The sequence below is a fragment of the Diceros bicornis genome, chromosome 12, assembly GCF_020826845.1.
Source record: "Diceros bicornis minor isolate mBicDic1 chromosome 12, mDicBic1.mat.cur, whole genome shotgun sequence".
NCBI lineage: Eukaryota > Metazoa > Chordata > Mammalia > Perissodactyla > Rhinocerotidae > Diceros > Diceros bicornis.
Window position 1 is genome coordinate 13,589,943 of NC_080751.1, and position 24,208 is coordinate 13,614,150.

The following is a 24,208-nucleotide window of genomic DNA, read 5'->3' on the forward strand; positions in this document are numbered from 1 at the left end:
AACTATCTATAATGACGTAAATAAACAAGCGGAAGTCCGATGCTGCAGCAGTTGGCAGGAAGCAGTGTGGACAAACGAATGAGTGTGTACGCGTGGAACAGGGGATGCTCAGTGCTCCGGAAGCTCCGGGACTGATTTCATTCTTTCAATACACTTCTGAATGAAGCTTGTGACGTAAAGGACCATGTGGGACCCAGGCCTTTCAGAGGCCCCCACCGGCTTTCCTAGCTGAGTTGAACAGAGGCCTTGAGACTTCTGGATGGAAGGTATGGGCTTTGGGAATCCACATATCAACATTTCCAGGTTTTTCTTGCCCACGCAGAGCTTCATTCATTTCATGGCGCATCTGGGCATTGCTATCTGGGAACTGAATTCCCTCCCTTCCTGTTCCAGAGAGGCTGGCCTGCAAACTTCACTGACGAGGGGCCACGCAACACATCCCACTAGCTGTTTTGTGGGTTTCGGCTGGCAGCAGAGGAGAGGAAGCATGTGTCTTTGATCTTTTACCCCGTGCTTCTCTTTCTGCTATGACTTTGGGAGGTTGGTTTCTCTGGTTGTCTGGTTCAAATTCCAGATTAAACTCTGGCAGTGGGCTTTATCCTCTCAGGGGATGCAATTCCATCTCTTCAGGGGTCCAAACAAATACCACCAGAGCTTAGCATGAACATGCTAAGCAGTTCATGATGATACCAGGTCTAATGCATGATGCAGTCTCCCAGGCACGTGATGGCTTTTTGATGTTTTCTGTGCTGTTTCTCTTTTTGTTTAGAGCCTGAGAAGCCAACTTGGGCCAACCAAGTTTCAAGACCTTTACTGCCTGATACCAATGTCATCAGGGATGAACTTTTCTTACCAGATATTTCTCTGTTCCTGACACACCTCTCCCCAGGTAGCTTAAGGGATAATGAGATTTTTTACCACCTCTGCATACTATGTAATGAGATAGTCATGTGCACGAGGGCTCACATGCCAGGGATACTCACTGCTGCTATGGAGATGTAAGATGAAATGTACCATCACCAGGCACATGTCATTTCACACATTTAGTGATTACACTCAATATACATGAGTGGACTCAAAGTTCCAGGGAATATGAATTTGCAGTGCTGGGAACGAAGTTACCTCTAAAATGGAAGCCATGAAAATAGTAGACAATGCATGCAATTAACCGTCAGTCTAAGAGAGAGCGCTCATAAGACAGGTTGTCATCCTCATTGGGAGACCAGCGTGTGTTCAGGAAGACAAAATTCTGGGATGTAAGTAGTGGAAAGAAGCTGTTTCTTTTCAACTGTGCTGCAATTTGTCAGTAATTAGGTGAAGGAGCTTTGGGTAACGGATGAAAGAAAGCAGTTGGAGAGTAAGGTTTGTGAGAATTGGTAGGTGCTCTCCAAAGAGAGTGTGCTTCGATGCTGGCTGACTGGCCGTAGAGTGTTCTCTAGACATGATTTTTCCCTAGAATGGTGTGGGGTTAATCCAATGGGTTATCACTGGGAGAAAGCCCTGGCTTTGAAAATATACGGGTCCTTAGGCATAATCTGTCCTTGCCAAGATAATCTCCAGGGTTGACTTGTCTAGAAGAGGACCTGATCTAGATCTTGTGCCAGCTGGCTCTCCAATTAGAATTAATAAACTGCTATTGGTGGATGATGTGTTCTCTTGAGGGCTTGGTTAATGTGAGTTGTTCTCCCAGAGCCCATTCAAATCTGGTCACTGGGAACATTGAGTTACTGGCCCAGGGCTTGAACCTGTAGCGTCCTGATCAAGGCTGCTGGGAGCTGCCAAGCGCCCCTCTCTCTGACACCTTTATGACTGTATTGGTGATGCGCATGAGGTTCACAAACACTGAGAATTGCTTAGGCTGGTCAATGAAGTAATGATATTTGTTCTAGAACAGGGTTTCTTAACCTCAATACATTAACGTTTTGGGCCAGATAGTTCTTTGTTGTGGGGGGTGCTATCCTGTGCATTGCAAGGTTTTAGCAGTATCCTTACCCCCACCCCCACTGCAGTTGTGACAGTGGAAAATGTCTCTAGACATTGACAAATGTCCCCTGGGGGCAAACTGCCCAAATTTGAGAATCGCTGTTTTAGGAGCTAGCCAGTGATCATGACTTCCTTGAAGAACAGAGCACAAATTTGCACTTGGAGGTGGATGAGAGCTTCATGCCCCTTATCTTTATATTGATAGGTGTATTAGTCAGGGTCCTCCAGAGAAACAGAACCAGTAGGAGGTATATATATATATATATATATATATATATGTATTTATTTATATATAAAAGTAGATTTATTTTGAGGAATTGGCTCATGCCATTATGGAGGCTGAGAAGTCCCACCATCTGCCATTGCAAGCTGGAGCCCCAGGAAAGCCAGTGGTTTATTCAGTCCGAGTCTGAGGGCTTGAGAACCAAGGGAGCAGATGGTGTAAAGCCCAGTCTGAGGGCCAGAGACAATGAGATGTGCTGAGATGTCCCAGCTCAAAGAGTGAAGCAGGAAAAAAGGGGCCAATTCCACAAATTCCTCCTTCCTCCACCACCTTTTGTTCTATGCAGGCCTTCAATGGATTGGATGATGCCCACTCCTGTTGGGGAGGGCTGTCTCCTTCAGTGAGTCCACTGATTCAAATGCTAATCTCATCAGGAAACACCCTCACAGACACACCCAGAAATAATGTTTAATCTGGGCACCTCATGGCTAGTCAAGTTGATACATAAAGTTAACCATCACAGTGGGAGATGCAGAAATGTTTTAATTACAGGGCAAACCACCGGTGGAAAGTGTCCAGAGCTACCTGAAGCTGGTCCATCCCTATTAAGGGAGGGCTGAGGGTGAAGGTTTTGGGAGTAGAGTTTGGCTCTGAGGTTCATCCCTTCTTTAACTTCTGCTTCCCTTGTCTCGGTGGCAGCTGCCCTGAAAGAATCTCTGCCAAGTCCTGCCCTCAGTTTCGGTGTCCTCACTAAGGTGCTCTGTAACCACGTGGAGAACTGACTAACTGACTGTGGGGCAGTCCAGTGAGGACTCACTCTCCTCCCCTAGATCAGATTTATAGAGTAGGCACTAAGTGCAGCTCCTCCTGGGCCTGTGCGGTTGTAGTACCTGAGTGCTCAGGCTGAGGGGGATCTCCGAGGTCAGGCAGAGCACTTGGCAAACTCTACTGGGCATCTTGTAAAATGAGACTTTGATTCAGAGGGTCTGGGGTGGTGCCCAGGATTATGCAGATCTAACGAGCTCCCAAGTGATATTGATGCTGCTGTTCCTTGAACCATACTTTGAATAGTAAGAATCTAGGTCAGAGGTCTGCAAACTGTGGCCTGTGGGCCAAATTGGGTCTGCCACCTATTTTTGAAAATAAGTTTATTGGAACACAGCCACACTCGTTCATTTATGTATTGTCTGTGGTGGCGTTCATACCACAATGGCAAAGTTGAGTAGTTGAGACAAGACTATATGGCCCGCAGAACCTGAAATATTTACTCCCTGGCCCTTTAGGGTAAAGGTGGACTCACCCCGTCTCTAGGCTGACTTGTGTCACATGGACCACGTAGGGTCTTCCTGGTTGCTCTTTAGGATGGGCCATCCAGAGGTGATCTTTCTTCACCCTGCAATGCACAGGATAGCCCCCCCCCCACAACAAAGAACCTGCCTTCTTGACCTGCCTTCTTTGTCCCTCTTCCTCTTGCCTCTGGCTCCTGCAACTGTCTCCATTAGCACCTGGGGCATGAGGAGACTTACAAGAAGAATTTTTGTGCCACAGTAAAGCTTCCGCCTTGCATGTGGTCCTCTCAGAGTCCTGAGGAAGTGCTCTGCTTGGCACCCGACTCAGAGCCAGTCAGCCCTGGTATCCTTTTAGTCTTCAAGGTGGCTCACCTCAGACCTGTTCAGAGATACTCTCAGAGACTAATGTATACAAAGCTCATGCCTAATTGCTTTTTCTTTTTCAGCCAGCCAGCCAGCATTTACTGAGAACCTCCTTTCGTCAGGCACCATGCTACATGCTTGGGTAACAAGCATTTATAAGATGCCTCTTCAGTCTAGGAGACAAACATGTAAACCAATGATTCCAATTACAATATCAGAGGTGCAATATTAGAAGAATATTTGGATACTTTGATAGCTAAAGAGAAGGGTCTGGAGGATTTGGAGCTTCACTGCAGTAGACCTTTTTAAAAAGAAATCATGCATTTTCATTAAATTTTACACAAACATATTTTTGCATCTCTTAATGTAGTATGTTTTTCCTGTTAATCTATAAGTGTGACAGATTACAATTATTTACTACCAATATTTTATAACTGAGATAACATCTTTCACTTAAAATTAAACCATATTCATAGTGTGATATAAATCAGAATTTTGTAGACTTCAATTTTAATATTACTATGAGGTAATTCTGCTACCATTCCTGTTAACTTAAAACCGAAATTTGATTGCAGGATTCTTTAAATGAAGTAACTTTCAAAATTCACTGTTGTACCTCATTGATAACTTACTTTTACTATTATTAATTTTTAAAACTGTGGCAAAATACATATAACATAAAATTTGCCATCTTAACCATTTTTAAGTGTGCAGGTCAGTGGCATTAAGTATATTTACACTGTTGTGCAACCATCACCATCATCCATCCCCAGAACACTTTCCTCTTGCAAAACTGAAACTTTGTACTCTATACCCATTAAACAATAACTCCTCATTCCCCCCTTCTCCCAACCCCTGACAACCACTGTTCTACTTTCTGTCTCTATGAATCTGACTACTCTAGGTACTTAATATAAGTGGAATCAAGCACTATTTGTTCTTTTGTGACTGGCTTATTTCATTTAGCATAATGTCCTCAAGATTCATCTGTGTTTATAGCATGTGTCAGAATTTTATTCCTTTTTAAGGCTGTGAGTAATATCTGTGTATTATATACATTGCGTATATATACATTGTATATACCACATTCTGTTTATCCATTCATCTATGGATGGAATACTTTTAATTGATTCTACCTTTAGGCTACTTGAATAATGCTGCATAATAATTGGTGTACAAATATCTGTTTGAGTCCCTGCTTTCAGTTCTCTTGGGTATATACCCAGAAGTGGAATTGCTGGATGATATGGTAATTCTATTTTTAATTTTTTGAGTAACTGCCATACGGTTTTCCGTAACACTTCCACAATTTTGCCTTCCCACCAACAGTACAAAGTTTCCAATTTCTCCACATCCTCTTCAACACTTGTTATTTTCTGGGGTTTTTTTTTTGTTTTTTTTTTTTTTGTGAGGAAGATCAGCCCTGAGCTGACATCCATGCCAATCCTCCTCTTTTTGCTGAGGAAGACCGGCCCTGAGCTAACATCTATTGCCAATCCTCCTCCTTTTTTTTCCCTTTTTCTCCCCAAAGCCCCAGTAGATAGTTGTGTGTCATAGTTGCACATTCTTCTAGTTGCTGTATGTGGGACGCAGCCTCAGCATGGCCGGACAAGTGGCGCGTCGGTGTGTACCGGGATCTGAACCTCGGGCCGCCAGTAGCGGAGCATGCGCACTTAACCACTAAGCCACGGGGTCGGCCCCTATTTTCTGTTTCTTTGATAGTAGGCATCCCTAATGGGTGTGAGGTGGTATCTCATTGTGTTTTTGATTTGCATTTCCCTAATGTTTAGTGATGTAGAGCATCTTTTCATGTGCCTATTGATGACTTGTGTATCTTCTTTGGAGAAATGTCTATTCAAATCCTTTGCCCATTTTTCAATCAGGTTGTTTGTTTTTTGTTGTTGTTGAGTTGTAGGAGTTCTTTATATAATCTGGATATTAATCCCTCATCAAATATATGATTTGCAAATATTTTCTCCCATTCTATGGGGGTTGCCTTTTCACTCTGTTGATTGTGTCTTTTGATGCACAGAAGTTTTAAGTTTTGATGTAGTCCAATTTATCTATTTTTACTTTTGTTACCTATGCTTTTGGTGTCATATCCAAGAAATCATTGCCAAATCCAATGTCATGAAGCTTTTCCCCTATGTTTTCTTCTAAGAGTTTTATAGTTTTAGCTCTCTTGTTTAGGTCTTTGATCCATTTTTAGTTAATTTTTTAATATAGTGTAAGGCAAGTTCAACTTCATTCTTTTGCATGTGGGTATCCAGTTTTCTCAACACCATTTGTTGAAAAGACTATGTTTTTTCCCATTGAATGGTCTTGGCTCCCGTGTTGAAAATCATTTGACCATGTATGAGAGGGTTTATTTCTGGGCTCTCTATTCTATTCCATTGGTCTATATCTCTATCTTTATGCCAGCAGCACACTGTTTTGATTACTGCAGCTTTGTAATAAGACTTGAAATCAGGAAGGATGAGACTTTCAACTTTATTCTTTCTCAAGGTTGTTTTGGCTATTCAGGATTGCTTGAAATTCCATAGGAATTTTAGTATGGTTTTCTCTATTTCCGAAAAAAAAGTCTTTGGGATTTTGAGACTGCCATAGAACGTTTTCATTCTCTCTTCAAGGAATCATTAGTCGGACAGCTAAGGGGAGGAGGAGCATCTTAAGCAAAAGGAAGAGCACAGTCAAAAGCATGAGAAGATAAAAGCGCTTGGTGTATCTGAGGAACTAAAAGGGATCTAGTACTGTGGGAGCATTAGGCATGCTTTTGTGTCTCTGTGTATATGTGCATGAGTGTAGACTCAGATAGGAGATGAATTAGGAGCTAAGGTAGGGGTCAGGTATCATGGAAGTGGATGAATGTTGTGTTAAGAAGTTTAATAGGGATTAGTTGAAGGGTTGGGCTGTGGAGTGAAGTGATCATCTTTGTACTTTATAAAGGTGACCCTGTTGGTGAGAGTAGGTGCTAGATTGAGCAAGAAGAAGATGTTGGCAGAAGGAGCAGGTAGGAGACTGTTGCAAAACTCCTAGAAATGGAATGATGAGACTTGTGCTATGGTAGAATTAATGGGGATAGATATGAGGGAATGGATCTGAAATAGCCTTGTCCCACTACGTACTCAGACATATTCCAGTGGCTCTACTCTCTTCCTGGGTCCTGAAGTCCTCATGCCTACAGAACAGTCTTGGAACTCAGGGTAGTGGTTCTAACTATTCACCTGTATCATGCAGTTTTAGGAACTCAAATGGCTGCTAAGGGAGGCCCTGTGCTCTGGCTCAGAGGTACAGGGGTCCCTCAGCAGTAGCGAGCCCCTTCTCAGAGCCCCTGAAACTCCCACAGCCTGTTACTCTCAGGCCTCTGGCTACCCCAGGGACCTTGTGGTTGTTTCTATCTTACCTGTGGGTTAGTCTGTCTTTCCTTGCTTTGGTCTTGGTTGAGCCCACTGGAGTCCACCAGAGTGAGAGTTGTTTTTTCTTTTGTGACCCGTTCCATTCACCTGTGGAGTTGCAGCTCTTCAGGTCTTCTAAATGTGTCCCATGTTTCCGACATCCATGACCCACCTGAGAACCTGTTTCTTCTCCAAGGACTGGAGCCTTCTGCTTCTCTAACTTTCCCCAACCCGACATCCTGCCACACCCTGTGACTCAGTACCCCATCCTCAGCTAGACCAGCATTGAATTGGAGTTGTCAGAGTCTTTGCTGCTCTCTCCCCTCCATCCTGAGGAGCTCTCTGCGAGGGCTTCCCTGAGTAAACTGGGTAATGATAATGCCAGGTCTGAGCCGCAGCAGCAGCTGGGGAGAGGACATGCTCCCCCAGCCAGAGGCTGAGCCACTGAACACTGAGATCCTAATGGGACACGCTGAACACTCTGACCCTGATGGGTCAGTTCCACCCGTGGGCAGTCTGTGGCAGTGTTTGGTTGACCATCACAGTCACAGGTGAAGTCATGGAGCTGGGGGCAGGGAGCGGGCTCAAGTTCCCAAGTTCTTGTGGGCATTTTACACCTGGAACCACTTTGGCAGTTGTAGAATAGCCAGTTCTGACCCATCGCCAAGGACAGGCATTTGGTGACCTGTGGGATGAGGCAAACTGATCAAAGTACACGGTGCTGTCAGTGGAGGAGACAGCAGAGACAGGAGACGAGCGGGCAGCAGCTTGGGGTTCCAATGCAGTGATTAAAGTGACTATGGGCTGTGCCTCAAAGGCGAACCAGGGAGAATGCAGTAAAAAGTGCCAGGGAAGGTGAGGGAAAAGTGTTCAAGTGGGGAGTTGTGAGGAGATGGGAAAGAGAAAGGAGAAAGGCCAGGAAAAACAGAGATTTAAGGAGCTGCCACTGCCTTGAAAGCCAAGAAGCTCGCTAGAGCACAGAGGACAAGACCCCAGAGCCCGGGCTGGGGAGGCTGGCTGGCATTTAGGAGGCTGTTCTTGAGCCCAGGCTACCTGGAACATAGCCTCGGGAAAGCAGACTGTGTTCTCATCACTCACTTTGTGTTCCCAAACAGAAGAGAAGAGAGGGAGGGGCCACCTTGATCCAGCTGAAGCCATCTACGGGAAGCCTCCTCTGGATGTCGCATCGATGCTGACCGTCCACCAGGGCAGCATGGAGCCGGTGGTCGCTGAGCACGGGGACATGGCTTTGCTCAGCAACATCCTGGCGGCCTATTCCTTTGTCTCAGGTAGTTGTCCCGTCTTGGCTGGGCCAGGGCTATCTCCTGCATGGCCGTCTCTGGCCTTACACTCAGGAGAGAAATGCTCTGTGATCATAGAGGGGCTCTGCTGTGCTGAGGTTTGAGACAACAGGTATTCTGGATTGAGAGTTAAGCTTGGCATTTTATACTTTGGCAAATGAGGGGTTCTGAGAGCTTTATCTTGCTGAATGTGTCTGGTTTTCTTTCCGGGCTTAAGTGAGTGAATGACGTAGCCTGGGGCTATTGCCTGCTTCTGTCATGATGCATTTAAATACATGAAAATACGCCTCAATAAAGCTGAAATTAAAAAAAAATACATGAAAATTCTCAGTGGTTTGAATGACCAAACTGATTTTCCGATGCTTGAGTGAGTTTGTAATTTTTTGATAGTTTGCTTTTCTTGTTGTTTTGCCTAATGTCTCCGGATGTTATATAGAAAGGAAAGGACTGAAGTTCTGATTAGAATTCCTCTGGGTGAGGACTGGTTTTACTTTCTAATTCCCTAGCCAGGGTTGATATGTGGTGACCCAAGAGTTCAAATGCAAAACCTGACATTTCTATTTACAATGGCAAATGTGAGCCTGGGTTCAGGATAAAGGAGGCTCCTGGCTTCTCTTTGTCTGGATGACGTGCAGCCTGATTTTAGACAGGAGGACTTCTCAGGGCTTACCTGGCTGGCTCCCTTGTGGTTGGCAAGACGCAGCACGTAGTCTGCCCACGCCTCCAGTTCAGGGCTCTCCCTTCTTGGATCAGCAAAGCCCCAGGTCATCAGTCAACTCCTCGCCTCCCTAAGGAAGTCCAGTGCCTGAGCCTTCCTTACCCAGGCACCCACACGTCATAGGAATCTCAGCTTTGCTCTTTCTCAGAGGCTGTTCTGTGGAGAAAGGATATTGGAACTGGAAAAGAGATGTTTGAAGCTCTGGTATCATGATTCACAAGAAATTGAATGATGATCTCTTAACTCTACAGTGAAGACATCCCCCAAATGAAGTGGAGGGTGGTGGCAGGGAGGGTCTGGAGCTTTCAAGGCCTCAGAGGACACTTGCAAACCAACTGTTGCAAGACAATATCTCGGGTAAGAGCAAACAGGGTACTGGACTTTGGAGCTCTGCTCGGCGCAGGAGGTACCTGGCAGTTTTCCATTTCGGTCAGCATGACCCTGAGTTGTGATCATTGAACGTGGAAACTCACTAAACAGTCTGGTGTTTACTGTGTGTCTTGTGATCTTGTTAAGGCTGAAAGGGTGCATCACCCTGTTTTTCTCTCCCCTCCAACGTTTCTCCTTCCCACCCCATATTCCCATATTAAATATTGCTTGGGATGCAGGAAGACAATGCTTCTTTCAAGTAAGTATGGGCTGAGATAAAAAGAGAATTCAAGGAAATGGAAATAGAGTGGCTAAAATAAGTAGAGTGTTGGATCCAGGAAACAAACTTGATGGCTGAAAATTGATACTGAGTGTGATGGGGAACACTCCCTGACTATAAAGGAAACGAACAAAAAAAATTTAAAATTATGGGGGCCGGCCCGGTGGTGCAAGTGGTTAAGTGCGCGCGCTCTGCTGCAGTGGCCTGGGGTTCGCCGGTTCAGATCCCGGGCACGCACTGACGCACTGCTTGTCAAGCCATGCTGTGGTGGCGTCCCATATAAAGTGGAGGAAGATGGGCAGGATGTTAGCCCAGGGCCGGTCTTCCTCAGCAAAAAGAGGAGGATTGGCAGATGTTAGCACAGGACTGATCGCCTCACAAAAAAAAAAAAAAAAAAAAAAAAATTAAAATTATGCAAGTAAATATAACAGATAAAATAATCATTTCTTTAAAAGGAGAAAATAGAACAAATGGATTGGAAGCAATAATGAAAAGTATGATAGAAGAAAATTGTTGAAAATTTCCTGCTCTTGTAGCCCTCTCCTGTTCTCATTCAGCTGTGTCTGGTCTTCAATTCCATAACGGCCCCTGACCCCTCCTATTTTCTGGCAGCGCACCCGTTGCCTCTTATCTCGTCCATGTGGTCCATTATCTCAGCAACACACTTGCTGATACACACAACTTCTTTATTCTTTTGTCCAGCTTCTGATTAAGCCAACAGGCAAAATCCTAACTAAGCAAATCCTATTTTCTTCCCCTTCTCCCTCTGCACTCAAGTTACCAAAAGTTGCTACAACTTTGCAGATTGAAGCCGTTGGAAATTCATGGGTATCCAACCTCAGCTGAGCCTTTCAAATAGTGCTTCAGTCTTAACTATTTGCTTTTGGAAACATCTTGTTCCCATTCTTCACAATAGCCATTTCAAACCTTGACGATTCCAATAACTTTAAATATCTGTTTATCAAAATGTACCCTAAACTTAAATGGCAAATGCATGCTAAGAAAAAAAAAATGTAGCATTAATGAAGAAGGCTTAAAGTTTATAATATATAAAGAGCTGTTACAAATCAATACAAGATAAGTGTCCCCAAAGAAAAGTGGGCAAAAGACAAGAATTAGCAGTTTGCCAAAAAAATTTTAAAAATACAAATCTCTGATAAAACATAAGCAGCTCAAATTCTAGCAATTAAATAAATGCAAAATGAAAGCAACGATGAGGTTAACGTTTTTATTTTACAAAATTCTCAAAGATTTTAGTATATGTGCTGCCAAATGAAGCAAGCACAAAATTCTTAAAGATTTAAGCAATTAAGTCTATAACTGTAGTTTTGGAGAAAGTGTGGGGAGATGAGTACTTGCATGTAGTGCTGAAGGGATTGTAAACTGCTCTACCCTGTCAAGAGAATGATACAGGAACGTCTGTCAAAAGCCTTAAAAACACATATACCATTTAGCCAGCAATTCCATGTCTAGGAATTTATCCTAAGAAAATAATTAGGGATATGGGCAAAAACTTTACTATGAGAACAATTTATCTCAGAACTGTTTATAATAGTAAAAAGTCAGAAAAATGGGATGAATATTAATTGAAGTGGAAAGATGTTTATGATACGCTGTTAAGTGAACAACAAACAACAGTACAGCAAACAGAAGAACAAAAAACCGTACAGCAAATACAATATAATCCCATTTATGTGTGTATATTCATATGTATGTGTAACCACATTTTATTGCCAATTATATCTGGATGCTTGGGATTGTATGAGTATGTGTCTTTTTTTTTTTTTTAGCATAAAACAACAACCATTTTATTTGCTCTTGATTCAATGGGTCAGGAATTTGGGCAGATGACAGTGGGACATTTCATCTCTGCTTCATGTCTGTGGTCTCAGCTGGAATGGCTTGAATGGCCAGGTGCTGGCTGGGATGAGTAGGGCTCTCTCTTCTAATTCCCTCATCTCATTTTCCCTAAAGTGGGAGGATCGAAGATGGTCTCACTCACCTTTGTGGGGCCTTGTTGCTGACCGTCAACTGAGGCCATTCTCTCTACATGGTTAGTTTCTCATTTTTCAGCGGATTCTCCATTTGATGTCTCTCTCCAGTGAACTAGTTTGGACTTCTTTACATGGTACCTGGGTTCCTTCTCAGCATATGTGGAAGACTTCGTAAGACCTGGATTTGGATGTCCCAGAATGTCACTTCTATCTCATTCTATTGGTCAAAGCAAGTCACAGCACCAGCCCAGATTCAAGGGGGTTGAGTCTTGATGGGAGGAGTAGCAAAGTCACATTCCCTGTGTATTTTTTTTTTTTTTTGCTGAGGAAGATTAGCCCCGAGCTAACATCTGTTGCCAATCTTCTTTTGTTGTTTGAAGAAGATTAGCCCTCAGCTAACATCTGTGCCAATCTTCCTCTGTTTTGTATGTGGGTTGCCGCCACAGCATGGCTGATGAGTGGCGTAGGTCCACGCCTGGGATCTGAACCCGTGAACCTGGGCTGCCGGAGAGGAGCATGCCAAACCTTTAACCACTACACAATGGGCCTGGCCCCCCGTGTCCATGTATTTTTAATTTTCTTTACTTAGCTGTATTTTTAAGTATTCTATACTTCATTGATATTACTTTGTAATAAGTATGTTATTTTATTGGAATTTAAAATTTTTAATTATATCATACATATATTAAAATAATTACCGCTCCGTTACTCTTTTCCGGCTTCCAGCCCTGTGTATCTAAATGCCTTGAACATGACTACTTGGATGTGCCATAAGCATTTCAAGTTCAACCTGGCCTGGGATGGAATATTGTCCTTGTCTTTCAATATGTTACTTCTTTTGTGTACCACTGAGGGGACCACCTACACCAGAAATGTAATTTTTAGCCTTTGATGCATCTTCTTCACTGGCCATACCCAAATACTTAGGGTCCATCCATTTAACCTCTCAACATCCCTCAAATGTGTCCCCTCCACTTTATTCCACTTTGGTTCAAGCCTCATCATGTTTTTGCCTGCCTTGCCATGATGGCATTTTCAATGGTCTGCCTGCCTCCAACTTGCTTCACAGTCTGTGTTTTGTAGCAAAATGATCTTTCTAAAATGTAGGTGTGATGATGCTTTTTTTTTTGTTTTTTACAATCTTTAAGAATGTACCAAAGATCCTCATTATCTCTGGGATAAAATCCAAACACTTTTGTGTGGTTTAAAAGTTAGGATTGTTTTCAGCTGCAAATAATAGAAAACCTCAACTTGGTGGTCTGAACACATAGGAGTTGTCTTACCCACATAAGAAGAAGTCTGGAGGTAGGTGGTTTGCTAGCACTGGTCCATTGGCTCAAAAATGTAGGAGCCAACATCTCTGTGATTCTCATGGCTTGTCTTTTATGCTTTTCATCTCATGGCTGCAAAGTGGCTGCTGTTGCTCTTGCCCTCATTCAAGATTGAAAGAAGGCAGAAAAAGGAAGGAGGTTCCAGTAGCTCTCCTCTCATGTTTCCTTGGCCAGACGTGTTGTCACATAGCCATCTTTAGCTGCAAGGGAGGCTGGAAAAATGAGAATTCTAGCTTTTTCAGCCTCCAGACCAGTGGTTCATAACCAGGGGTGATTTTGTCCTACAAGAGGATTTCTGGCAATGTCTGGAGATATTTTTGATTGTAACAACTGGGGCAGAGGGGCTGCTCTTGGCATCTAGGAGGTGGACAAACATCCTACAATAGACAGGACAACCCCCACAACAAAAAAATAACCAGTCTAAAATGTCAATAGTGCTGAGGTTGATAAAACATGCTCTAGGGTAGACGCAAGCGAGGGAGAAGGGACTTGCGGAGGTTTGAAGTTTCTAGGCTGCAGATTTTTATGTGGCTTACCAGGGCTTTTTGTGCCCGACCTTGACTTCTCTATGCTGTTATTTAGTTACAGCTCTCCTGCCAAGACCTCATTCCAGTTGTTATAAACCACTTGCTGGGCCTTTTCTCATCTCTTTGCTTTTGAACAGTCGTTTCCTTTTCCAAGAATTCTTCCCTTCAGTCCTGGACTGGGTAACTCTCTCCCAGTCTTCAGAACTCTCTGAGTGTCATCTTCTCCCCTCACTCCCCACCCTGGCTTAGGTGCCCATCCACCTAAGCACCATCCACGTGATCTCCCCACGTGTGTTTTGTTTCCCTCTATTGCAGCACTTGTATTGGAGGAATTAACATTTCTTGTTTTAGCTATTTGCAAGCAACCCCTTGGGATCATTATATAGTAACTTATAATGAGGACAATAATCTCATTGATACTAGTAACCTCATCAATAACTTCTAACAGCATCATTAGAAAGATTAAATGGAATGATTGCTCTTTTTAATTTAATGTTTTGAATTGATAACATGTTCTCCAGGCTCACTCTCCCATTCCCTTCAGATTTTCCTTAAAAGTCCCCTTCTCAGTGAGATTTCCTCTGGTCACTCTGTCTGCCTCCTCCTTCCAGCGTATGTTCAACACTTCATAGCCTCCTTCCTATTTTTCCTGTTTTCTCCCCCTCGTTACCTATCACTATCTGACATACTACCTATTTTATTTATTTACCTCATTTATTATCTATCTCCCCTACTAGAATCTCCAAGGAGCACAGATATTTTTGTTTCTTTTGTTGACTGCCATGTCTTCAGCATCTAGAATAGTCCTTGGTACCTATTAGATGCCCAACAGATCAGTGAATGAACCAGGCTCAATGATCAAACAATATAAAAAGGCATAAAGCGAGCATAATGGCGGAGTGAGCTTTCCTGTGAACTCTTCCCCCGACAAGATACAACAAAAGCAACAGTCACAGACCAACAACGGAATCCCAGACAGTGAAAAGCTAGAGCAGAGGGATCCACACTGCCGCACATCTGAGAGCGGAACGTGCTAGGCCCCCGGAGGAAGTGGGGAGAGGTAAGGAGAACTCCTCTCCCTCCCCATCAGATCAGCAATCCTGGTCGGCACGGCTCCCAGAGAGGGGGGAGGGGCGGCCCTCGGCGGGGAAACTGTGGCTCTTCGGACTCTTTCAGCCAGTGGGAAATTCCCGCACAGAGGACTCAGAGGAGCCACAGGGCTACCATCAACATCTGAGCACCCCAGAGAGCGGATAAAGAGGGGCAAACGAGAAGCCTCCCACGTCAGGGACCCAGAGGGCAAAAGAGAGAGCTCCCCCCTCCCCGCAAACCAGACTCTGCAGCTCAACCCATCAGACCAGACCTAGCGATCCGTGGCAGACCAGACCAAGTGATCCGTGACAGACCAGACCAAGCGATCCGCGGCAGACCTGATCAAACGACTGGACCCGTGGATCGCAGTGGGAAAAAAAAAAACGAAAAAAACAAAACTGTGGATCGCAGCAGAAAAACCAGGGCAGAGCGCAGGGGGCTTAGACTACACAGCCCTTTACCACCAGACAGTGGCGGCAGGTGGAAATTGCAACCAGAGATTTCCAGGATGAGGAAAAACAAAACCAACACAGGAACCACAATGCAAAAATATATGAAATCACCAGACCAGAAACAAAATGACAAGCACCCAGAAATCAACCCTGAAGACACAGAAATCCATAAACTAAATGACAGAGATTTCAAAATAGCTATCATAAAAACACTCAACGAAATACGAGACAACACAGACAAACAATTCAATGAGATTAGGAGTTTCTTCACAAAAGAGATTGAAATCATAAAGAAAAACCAATCAGTGCTGATGGAGATGAAGAACACAATGGAAGAGATAAAGGAGAATCTGGAATCTTTAAAGAACAGAGCTGACAATATGGAGGAAAGAATTAGCACCTTAGAGGATAGGAATACAGATATACTCCAGATGGAAGAGGAAAGAGAACTAAGACTAAAAAGAAATGAAGAAAGACTCTGAGAAATATCTGACTGTATTAGAAAATGTAACATAAGAATTATAGGTATTCCTGAGGGAGAGGAGAGGGAAAGAGGAACAGAGAGCCTATTCAAGGAAATAATAGCTGAGAATTTCCCAAATCTGGGGAAGGAGCAGGAAATACCAGTAAGCAAAGCCAACAGGACACCTATATATATTAACAGACAAAGGCCTTCACCACGACACCTAGTGGTAAGGCTAGCCAGGGTCAACGACAAAGAAACAATATTAAGGGCAGCTAGACAAAAACAAAAAATAACGTACAAAGCAACTCCCATCAGGCTCTCAGCGGATTTCTCAACAGAAACTTTACAGGCTAGAAGAGACTGGAATGATATATTCAAAATACTGAAAGACAAAAACTTTCAGCCAAGAATACTCTATCCAGCAAAAATATCCTTCAAATATGATGGAGAAATAGTAACTCTCCCAGATAAACAAAAGCTAAGGGAGTTCATGGCCACGAGACCTCCATTACAAGAAATACTCAAGAAGGCCCTCAGGCCTGAAAAAAAGAAGAGAAAGGGAACACAAAGCTTGGAGCAAGGAGAAAAGTAGGTAGACAAACTCAGAAAAATAGTAGATCTTTACCGGAATAGGTTAGCAACCACTTAAATACTAACTTCAAAGATCAAAGGAAGAAATTCACCAAAAATAAATTTAACCTCATCACTGTAAACACACAGCCACAACACAAGATAGAATAAGGTATAACAAGAACAACTTAGAAGGGGAAGAGGAAAGTGACTGAATTGACTCAGTATAAGGAAATAGGAGGCCATCAGATAATGGACTATCTCATACACAAGATTTTTTGCCCAAACCTCAAGGTAACCACTAAACAAATAATCAAAGCAAAACCACATATGATAAACAAAGAGATAACTAGAAGAGTCATAAGACAGAACAACCAAACTGAATTGGCAGTCCAAAACAAATGGGACAAGAAACAAAGGAAATGCAAAAGAACCAGAAAATAAGTGACAAAACAGCAACATTAAGCCCTCATATATCAATAATTACCCTAAATGTAAATGGATTGAACTCTCCAATCAAAAGATACAGAGTGGCAGGATGGATTAAAAAGCAAGACCCAACAATATGCTGCCTTCAGGAAACACATCTTAGCACTAAAGACAAGCACAGGCTCAGAGTGAAAGGATGGGAGACAATACTCCAAGCTAATGGCAAACAAAAGAAAGCAGGTGTTGCCATACTTATATCAGACAAAGTAGACTTCAAGATAAAACAGGTTAAGAAAGACAAAGAAGGGAAATATATAATGATAAAAGGGACATTCCATCAAGAAGACATATCACTTATAAATATATATGCACCCAACATAGGAGCACCAATGTACATAAAGCAACTATTAACAAACCTAAAAGGAGAAATCAACAACAACACAATAATAGTAGGGGATCTTAACACCCCACTTACAGCAATGGATAGATCATCCAGACAAAAAGTCAGTAAGAAATAGTAGACTTAAATGAAAAACTGGACGAGATGGACCTAGTAGACATATACAGAGCACTCCATCCAAAAACAGCTGACTACACATTCTTCTCAAGCATGCATGGAACATTCTCTAGGATAGACCATATGTTGGGAAACAAAGCAAGCCTCAATAAATTTAAGAAGATTGAAATCATAACAAGCATCTTTTCAGACCATAAGGCTATGAAACTGGAAATGAACCATGAAAAAAAACCTGGGAAAGTGACAAAAATGTGGAGATTAAACAACATGCTACTGAACAACCAATGGATCATTGATGAAATTAAAGGAGAAATCAAAAACTATCTGGAAACAAATGAAAATGATAATATGCCATATCAAACCATATGGGATGCAGCAAAAGCGGTCCTGAGAGGGAAACTCATAGCGATACAAGCCCACCTTAACAAACAAGAAAAAGCCCTAATAGGCAACCTTAAATTACACCTAACAGAACTAGAAAAAGAAGAACACACAAAACCCAAAGCCAGCAGAAGGAGAGAAATAATAAACATCAGAGCAGAAATAAATGAAATTGAGACCAAAAAAACAGTAGAAAGGATTAGTGAAACAAAGAGTTGGTTCTTCGAGAAGATAAACAAAATCGACAAACCCTTAGCCAGGCTTACTAAGAAAAAAAGAGAAAAGGCTCAAGTAAATAAAATTAGAAATGAAAGAGGAGAAATTACAACGGATACCATGGAAATACAGAGGATTATAAGAGAATACTATGAGAAATTATATGCCAACAAATTGGACAATCTAGAAGAAATGGATAAATTCTTAGACTTATACAACCTCCCAAAATTGAACCAAGAAGAAATGGAGAATCTGAATAGACCAATAACAAGTAAGGAGATTGAAATAGTAATCAAAAACCTCCCAAAAAATAAAAGTCCAGGACCAGATGGCTTCTCCAGTGAATTTTACCAAACATTCAAAGAAGATTTAATACCCATCCTTCTCAAACTATTCCAAAAAATAGAGGAAGATGGAACACTTCCTAAATCATTCTACGAGGCCAACATCACCCTGATACCAAAACCAGACAAAGACAATACAAAGAAAGAAAATTACAGGCCAATATCACTGATGAACATTGATGCAAAAATCCTCAACAAAATATTGGCAAACCGAATACAACAATACATTAAAAAGATCATACACCATAATCAAGTGGGATTTATACCAGGGACGCAGGGATGGTTCAACATCCGCAAATCAATCAACGTGATACATCACATCAACAAAACAAAGAATAAAAACCACATGATCATCTCAATAGATGCAGAGAAGGCATTTCACAAGATACAACATCCATTTATGATAAAAACTCTCAATAAAATGGGAATAGAAGGAAAGTACCTCAACATAATAAAGGCCATATATGACAAACCCACAGCCAACATCATACTGAACGGGGAAAGACTGAAAGCCATTCCTCTGAGAACAGGAACGAGGCAGGGCTGCCCACTCTCACCACTCCTGTTCAACATAGTACTGGAGGTTTTGGCCAGAGCAATTAGGCAAGAAAAAGGAATAAAAGGAATCCAAATAGGTAACGAAGAAGTGAAACTCTCACTATTTGCAGATGACATGATTGTATATATAGAAAACCCTAAAGAATCTGTTGGAAAACTGTTAGAAACAATCAACAACTACAGCAAAGTTGCAGGGTACAAAATCAATCTACAAAAATCAGTTGCATTTCTATATGCTAATAATGAACTAACAGAAAGAGAGCTCAAAAAGATAATACCATTTACAATTGCATCAAAAAGAATAAAATACCTAGGAATAAATCTTACCAAGGAGGTGAAGGACCTATACAATGAGATCTACAAGACATTATTGAAAGAAATCCATGATGACATAAAGAAATGGAAAGATATCCCATGCACGTGGATTGGAAGAATAAACATAGTTAAAATGTCTATATTACCTAAAGCAATCTACAGATTCAATGCAATCCCAATCAGAATCCCAATAACATTCTTCACAGAAATAGAAAAAAGAATACTAAAATTTATATGGGGCAACAAAAGACCGCGAATAGCTAAAGAAATCCTAAAGAAAAAGAACAAAGCAGGAGGCATCACAATCCCTGACTTCAAAACATACTACAAAGCAATAGTAATCAAAACAGCATGGTACTGGTACAAAAACAGACACACAGATCAATGGAACAGAATTGAAAGCCCAGAAATAAAACCACACATATACGGACAGCTAATTTTCAACAAAGGTGCTAAGAACATGCAATGGAGAAAGGAAAGTCTTTTCAATAAATGGTGTTGGGAAAACTGGACAGCCACATGCAGAAGAATGAAAGTGGACCATGTGCTATCGCCATTCAGAAAAATTAACTCAAAATGGATCAAAGACCTGAAGGTGAGACCTGAAACTATAAAACTCATAGAAGAAAATATAGGCAACACACTATTTGACATTGGTTTTAAAGGAATCTTTTCGGATGGCATGCCTACCCAGACTAGGGAAACTAAAGAAAAAATAAACAAGTGGGACTTTATCAGATTAAAGAGCTTTTATAAGACAAATGAAACCAGAATCAAGATGAACAGACAACAAACCAGCTGAGAGAGAATATTTGCAAAACATACATCTGACAAGGGGTTGATCTCCATAATATATAAAGAACTCACACAACTGAACAACAAAAAAACAAACAACCCAATCAAAAAATGGGCAGAGGAAATGAACAGACACTTCTCCAAGGAAGATATACAGATGACCAATAGGCACATGAAAAGATGCTCAATATCACTAATCATCAGGGAAATGCAAATCAAAACAACACTAAGATACCACCTCACGCCCGTTAGAATGGCTATAATCACCAAGACAAAAAACAACAAATGTTGGAGAGGATGTGGAGAAACAGGAACCCTCATACACAGCTGGTGGGAATGCAAATTGGTGCAGCCTCTATGGAAAACGGTATGGAGATTCCTCAAAGAATTAAAAACAGAGATGCCCTATGATCCAGCCATCCCACTACTGGGAATCTATCCAACGCACCTGAAATCAACAATCCAAAGAGGCTTATGCACCCCTATGTTCATTGCAGCATTATTCACCATAGCCAAGAAGTGGAAGCAACCTAAGTGTCCCTCGACTGACGATTGGATTAAGAAAATGTGGTATATATATACAATGGAATACTACTCAGCCATAAAAAAAAGACAAAATCGTCCCATTTGCAACAACATGGATGGGCCTGGAGCGTATTATGTTAAGGGAAATAAGCCAGAAAGAGAAAGACAAACACTGTATGATCTCACTCATATGTGGAATATAAACCAACACATGGGCAGAGAAAACTGGACTGTGGTTACCAGGGGCAGTGGGGGTGGGGGTGGGCACAAGGGGTGAAGGGAGTCATATATATGGTGATGGACAAACAAAAATGTACAACCCAAAATTTCACAATGTTAGAAACCATTAAAACATCAATTAAAAAAAAAAAAAAAAGAGCTCTTACAACCCCCCCCCCAAAAAAAAAAAAGGCATAAAGCGAGAAGTCTTCCTCCAGAGGTGCCCCCTCCATCTAGTCCCCAAGTTTGATCCCTCACTGGGCTTCTCTGCATCCTTCCAGAGTTTTCTGTGCAGGCGTAAGAAAATATGAACATACAGTCTCATCTTCTGCACTGTTGTACACAGGTAGCGTATAATATGTACTGGTTTGTACTTTGTTTTTTTCACTGAACAATATATTGTGAAGATATTTCATATCAGTGTAGAAAGAGTGTCCTCACTTTTTTAGACAGCTACATACTGTTCTGTTGTGTAGATGAACCATAGTTTAACCAGTCCTCTATTGATGGCCAGTGGGAATGGTTCACATCTTTTCAAACAGGGCGACAGAGCTGTAGTAAATAACCATAGCATGCATACGTGTTTAAGTGTTTTTGTAGAATAAATTCCCAAAAGTGGAATTGCAGGATCAAATGTATATAAATTACTAAGATGTTATAAATTATTATTAGTTACAATAAATTATTAATTAAAATAAATATTACCAAATTGCCATTTAAAGAGTTTTACCGATTTACTGTTTATAAGATGTATGAGAAGGCCCTGCAATAGTATTTTCAAACTGTTGGATTTTTGACAATCTGATAGACAAAAAATAATATCTAAATGTCATTTAATTTCTGTTTCTCTAGGTCACAGGGCAGCACACTTTTTCTTTGAAGGGCCAGATAGTAATTATTTTCAGCTTTGTAGGCCATAAAGTCTCTGTTCTAATTACTCGCCTCTGCGTTGTAGCCTGCAAGCAGACAGACAAACAGACATGAATGGGTAGGGCTGTGTGCCAGTAACAAAACAGGCAGCTGGCCAGATTTGGCTTGTGAGCCCTAGAGTGCCGGTCGCTGCTCTAGGGGAGCAGCTTCTCATATGTTTAAGAGCCATTGGTATTTCTTTTTCTGTGAACTTCATATCTTTTGTCTTTTTCTTAATGCTCTCTCTAGTTGCTCTTTCTAGATTAGCCCTTTGTCTCTTCTGTCACATATTTCAGATATTTTTCCTAATTTGGCATTTGTCTTTTGACTTTGCTTACAGTAATTTTTTTTCAATGCAGATGTTCCATGTTTTTCCAATGCAGATGGAACATTTAACCAATATTCTTTGAATGTGTAACTGCAGGTATGGCTGTGCAGACTGTGTAGTATTTAGCCAGAATGTGAATCACTTTTTCTATGAGATTGGTGTGAGGGAGATGGTCTCAGCAGTGAGGGAGCCTAGCCCACCATAACTCAGTTGATAGTCACAAATTTGGGGATTTGAAGAAGTATTGTAATTTCTGTTTTCTATTATCCCCCTTTATATGGGGATCTGGTGAGGGCTGAGAACATTTACGTCTCTAACCCTGAAGGCTTTGTAAACTCAGTAAATTTTTGTGGAATAAATAACCATTAACTGACCTATAAAATTTGCAAAAAAAGTTAACAGTTGGAATATCCCCTCCTGGAGAGAGTTTTGTGAAAGTGGTACTTTCATGCATGGCTGTTGGCAAGATAAATTAATGTACCACTTTTGAAAAGCCACTTGGCAATGTGTATCAAGAGGTATAAAAATATAAATCTCTTTTGACACAAAGATTCCTTTTCTGAGAATCCATTATAAAGCAATAAATTGAACAAATAAATAAGCAAAAAAGTAAGTAGTGAAAAGCACAAAAATATTCCTTCCATCATTAAAAAAAATTTGCAACAGCCTAAGTATCCAAAGGTAGGAAACTGTTTTTGTAACTTGCGGTGCATTCACTGGATAGAATACTATGTAGCCATTGTTAGGCATGATTGACAGGAAGACTATGAAGCAATACAGGAAGATGTTATACATTGTATGAAATGTATATCCTTGCAGGGAGGGATGAATAGGCAGAGCACAGAGGATTTTTAGGGCAGTGAAAATACTCTGTATGATACTATAGTGATGGGTACATGTCATTATACATTTTTTGAAACCCATAGAAGGTACACCACCAAGAATAATGTAAACTATGTTCTTTGGGTGATTTTGTGTCAGTGTAGATTCATCAGTTGTAACAAATGTACCACTCTGGTAGGCGATGTTGATAATGGATCATGTGTGGGGGCAGGAGGTATATGGGAAATCTCTTAATTTTTGCTATGAACCTAAAATTGCTCTAAAAGATAGTCTTAAAAACAAACAAAGGAAATATATCCAGAGGAAAAAATATATGTTGTATATATACTTTGATTATAACCAAGTAAATATAAATAACTATGTACATATTTATATGAGAGAAAGAAAGAACAGAAGAAAATTCACTTCACTGTACTACATAGTCTGTAGTTATATTCAGATTGTGAGATTATGGTGATTTTATACTTTTCCTTTTCTCTACTCTTCTATTGTTGTACTATCATATATATATATCAGATATATGTACACATACACATATATATTTATTCACATATAATAAATTTATTAACTGAACTTTTACAAATTGTGTATTCATGATTTAATTCAATAAATATTTGTGAGATACACACCATGAGCAGGGCACTGTGCTAGATGCCCTGGAAATCCAAAGTGAATCATGTGGATTCTGCCCTCAAATTTCTCACTGCTGTGTGGGAAAGATAATGGTTACATAACTAATGATAGTACGATGAGGTATAGTGCTGCCTAGATTGGAGGGGCTAATTAGTCACACTCTTCCTGCTTTCCAGACTCAAGGAGTCAGAAAAGCATCAGAATACAGAATGAACTTCAGTGCTGGTTAAGCCAGATCAGAGAATGTGTCAGGGCTTTCTCCCTAGCTCCCTTTGAGTCCTAGGGCTACAGGACTGCAGCTCTTTCCCACCGCAGGTGAAGAAGTGAGCAGGGTGGATTAGGATGATGGGTAGGGTAATGCAAGGCCTCTTCTGGGGTGCTTATTGCTGAGGGGTGGGTAAGGGAAGAGAAGGGAAGCTGAAAGAGGTGAAAAGGAGTATACACCAGAGCCAGCCTAGTGGGTACAATGACTCTCCAATACTGCTTCCTGGGGAAGAACAAGTCAGGGCTGGAAGGAGAGGGAAGGAAGCTTCCTCCAGCCTTTCAGAGAGGGCAGAAGTGTTAGTAGGAGTCTGCTTTTCTATGGGGGAAAAGCAGAATCTCGTAAAGAGACATCCTTGCAATGCCTTAAGAGTTCAGAGAAGAGATTATGCTGAATAATCCCTGATTCCACACAAGCCCTACTGTTCTCTTTAAAGCCTATTTTTAAAACTTTTTCCTTTCCACTCAAGGGATTGCAAACTCTGGGGCAAACAAGAAAGTCCAGGCAGGGAAAAGATTACACTTGCGTGGACACCAGCTAACCTGGCCTGGGCTGGTGTTGCTGTTCTCTCCTACAGTGTC

At 41.5% G+C, this 24,208-nt stretch overlaps 1 protein-coding gene across 1 annotated transcript in view; it reads left to right on the forward strand.

Annotated features, from left to right (window-relative positions):
* Positions 1–24,208, forward strand: part of EVA1A (eva-1 homolog A, regulator of programmed cell death) — a 62,132-nt gene that overhangs the window by 31,215 nt on the left and 6,709 nt on the right. Inside the window, exon 2 of the mRNA XM_058550836.1 lies at positions 8,369–8,542. Within this exon, the coding sequence (XP_058406819.1) occupies positions 8,443–8,542 (100 nt within the window). The 5' untranslated portion in view covers positions 8,369–8,442. The remainder of the gene's footprint in view (positions 1–8,368; positions 8,543–24,208) is intronic.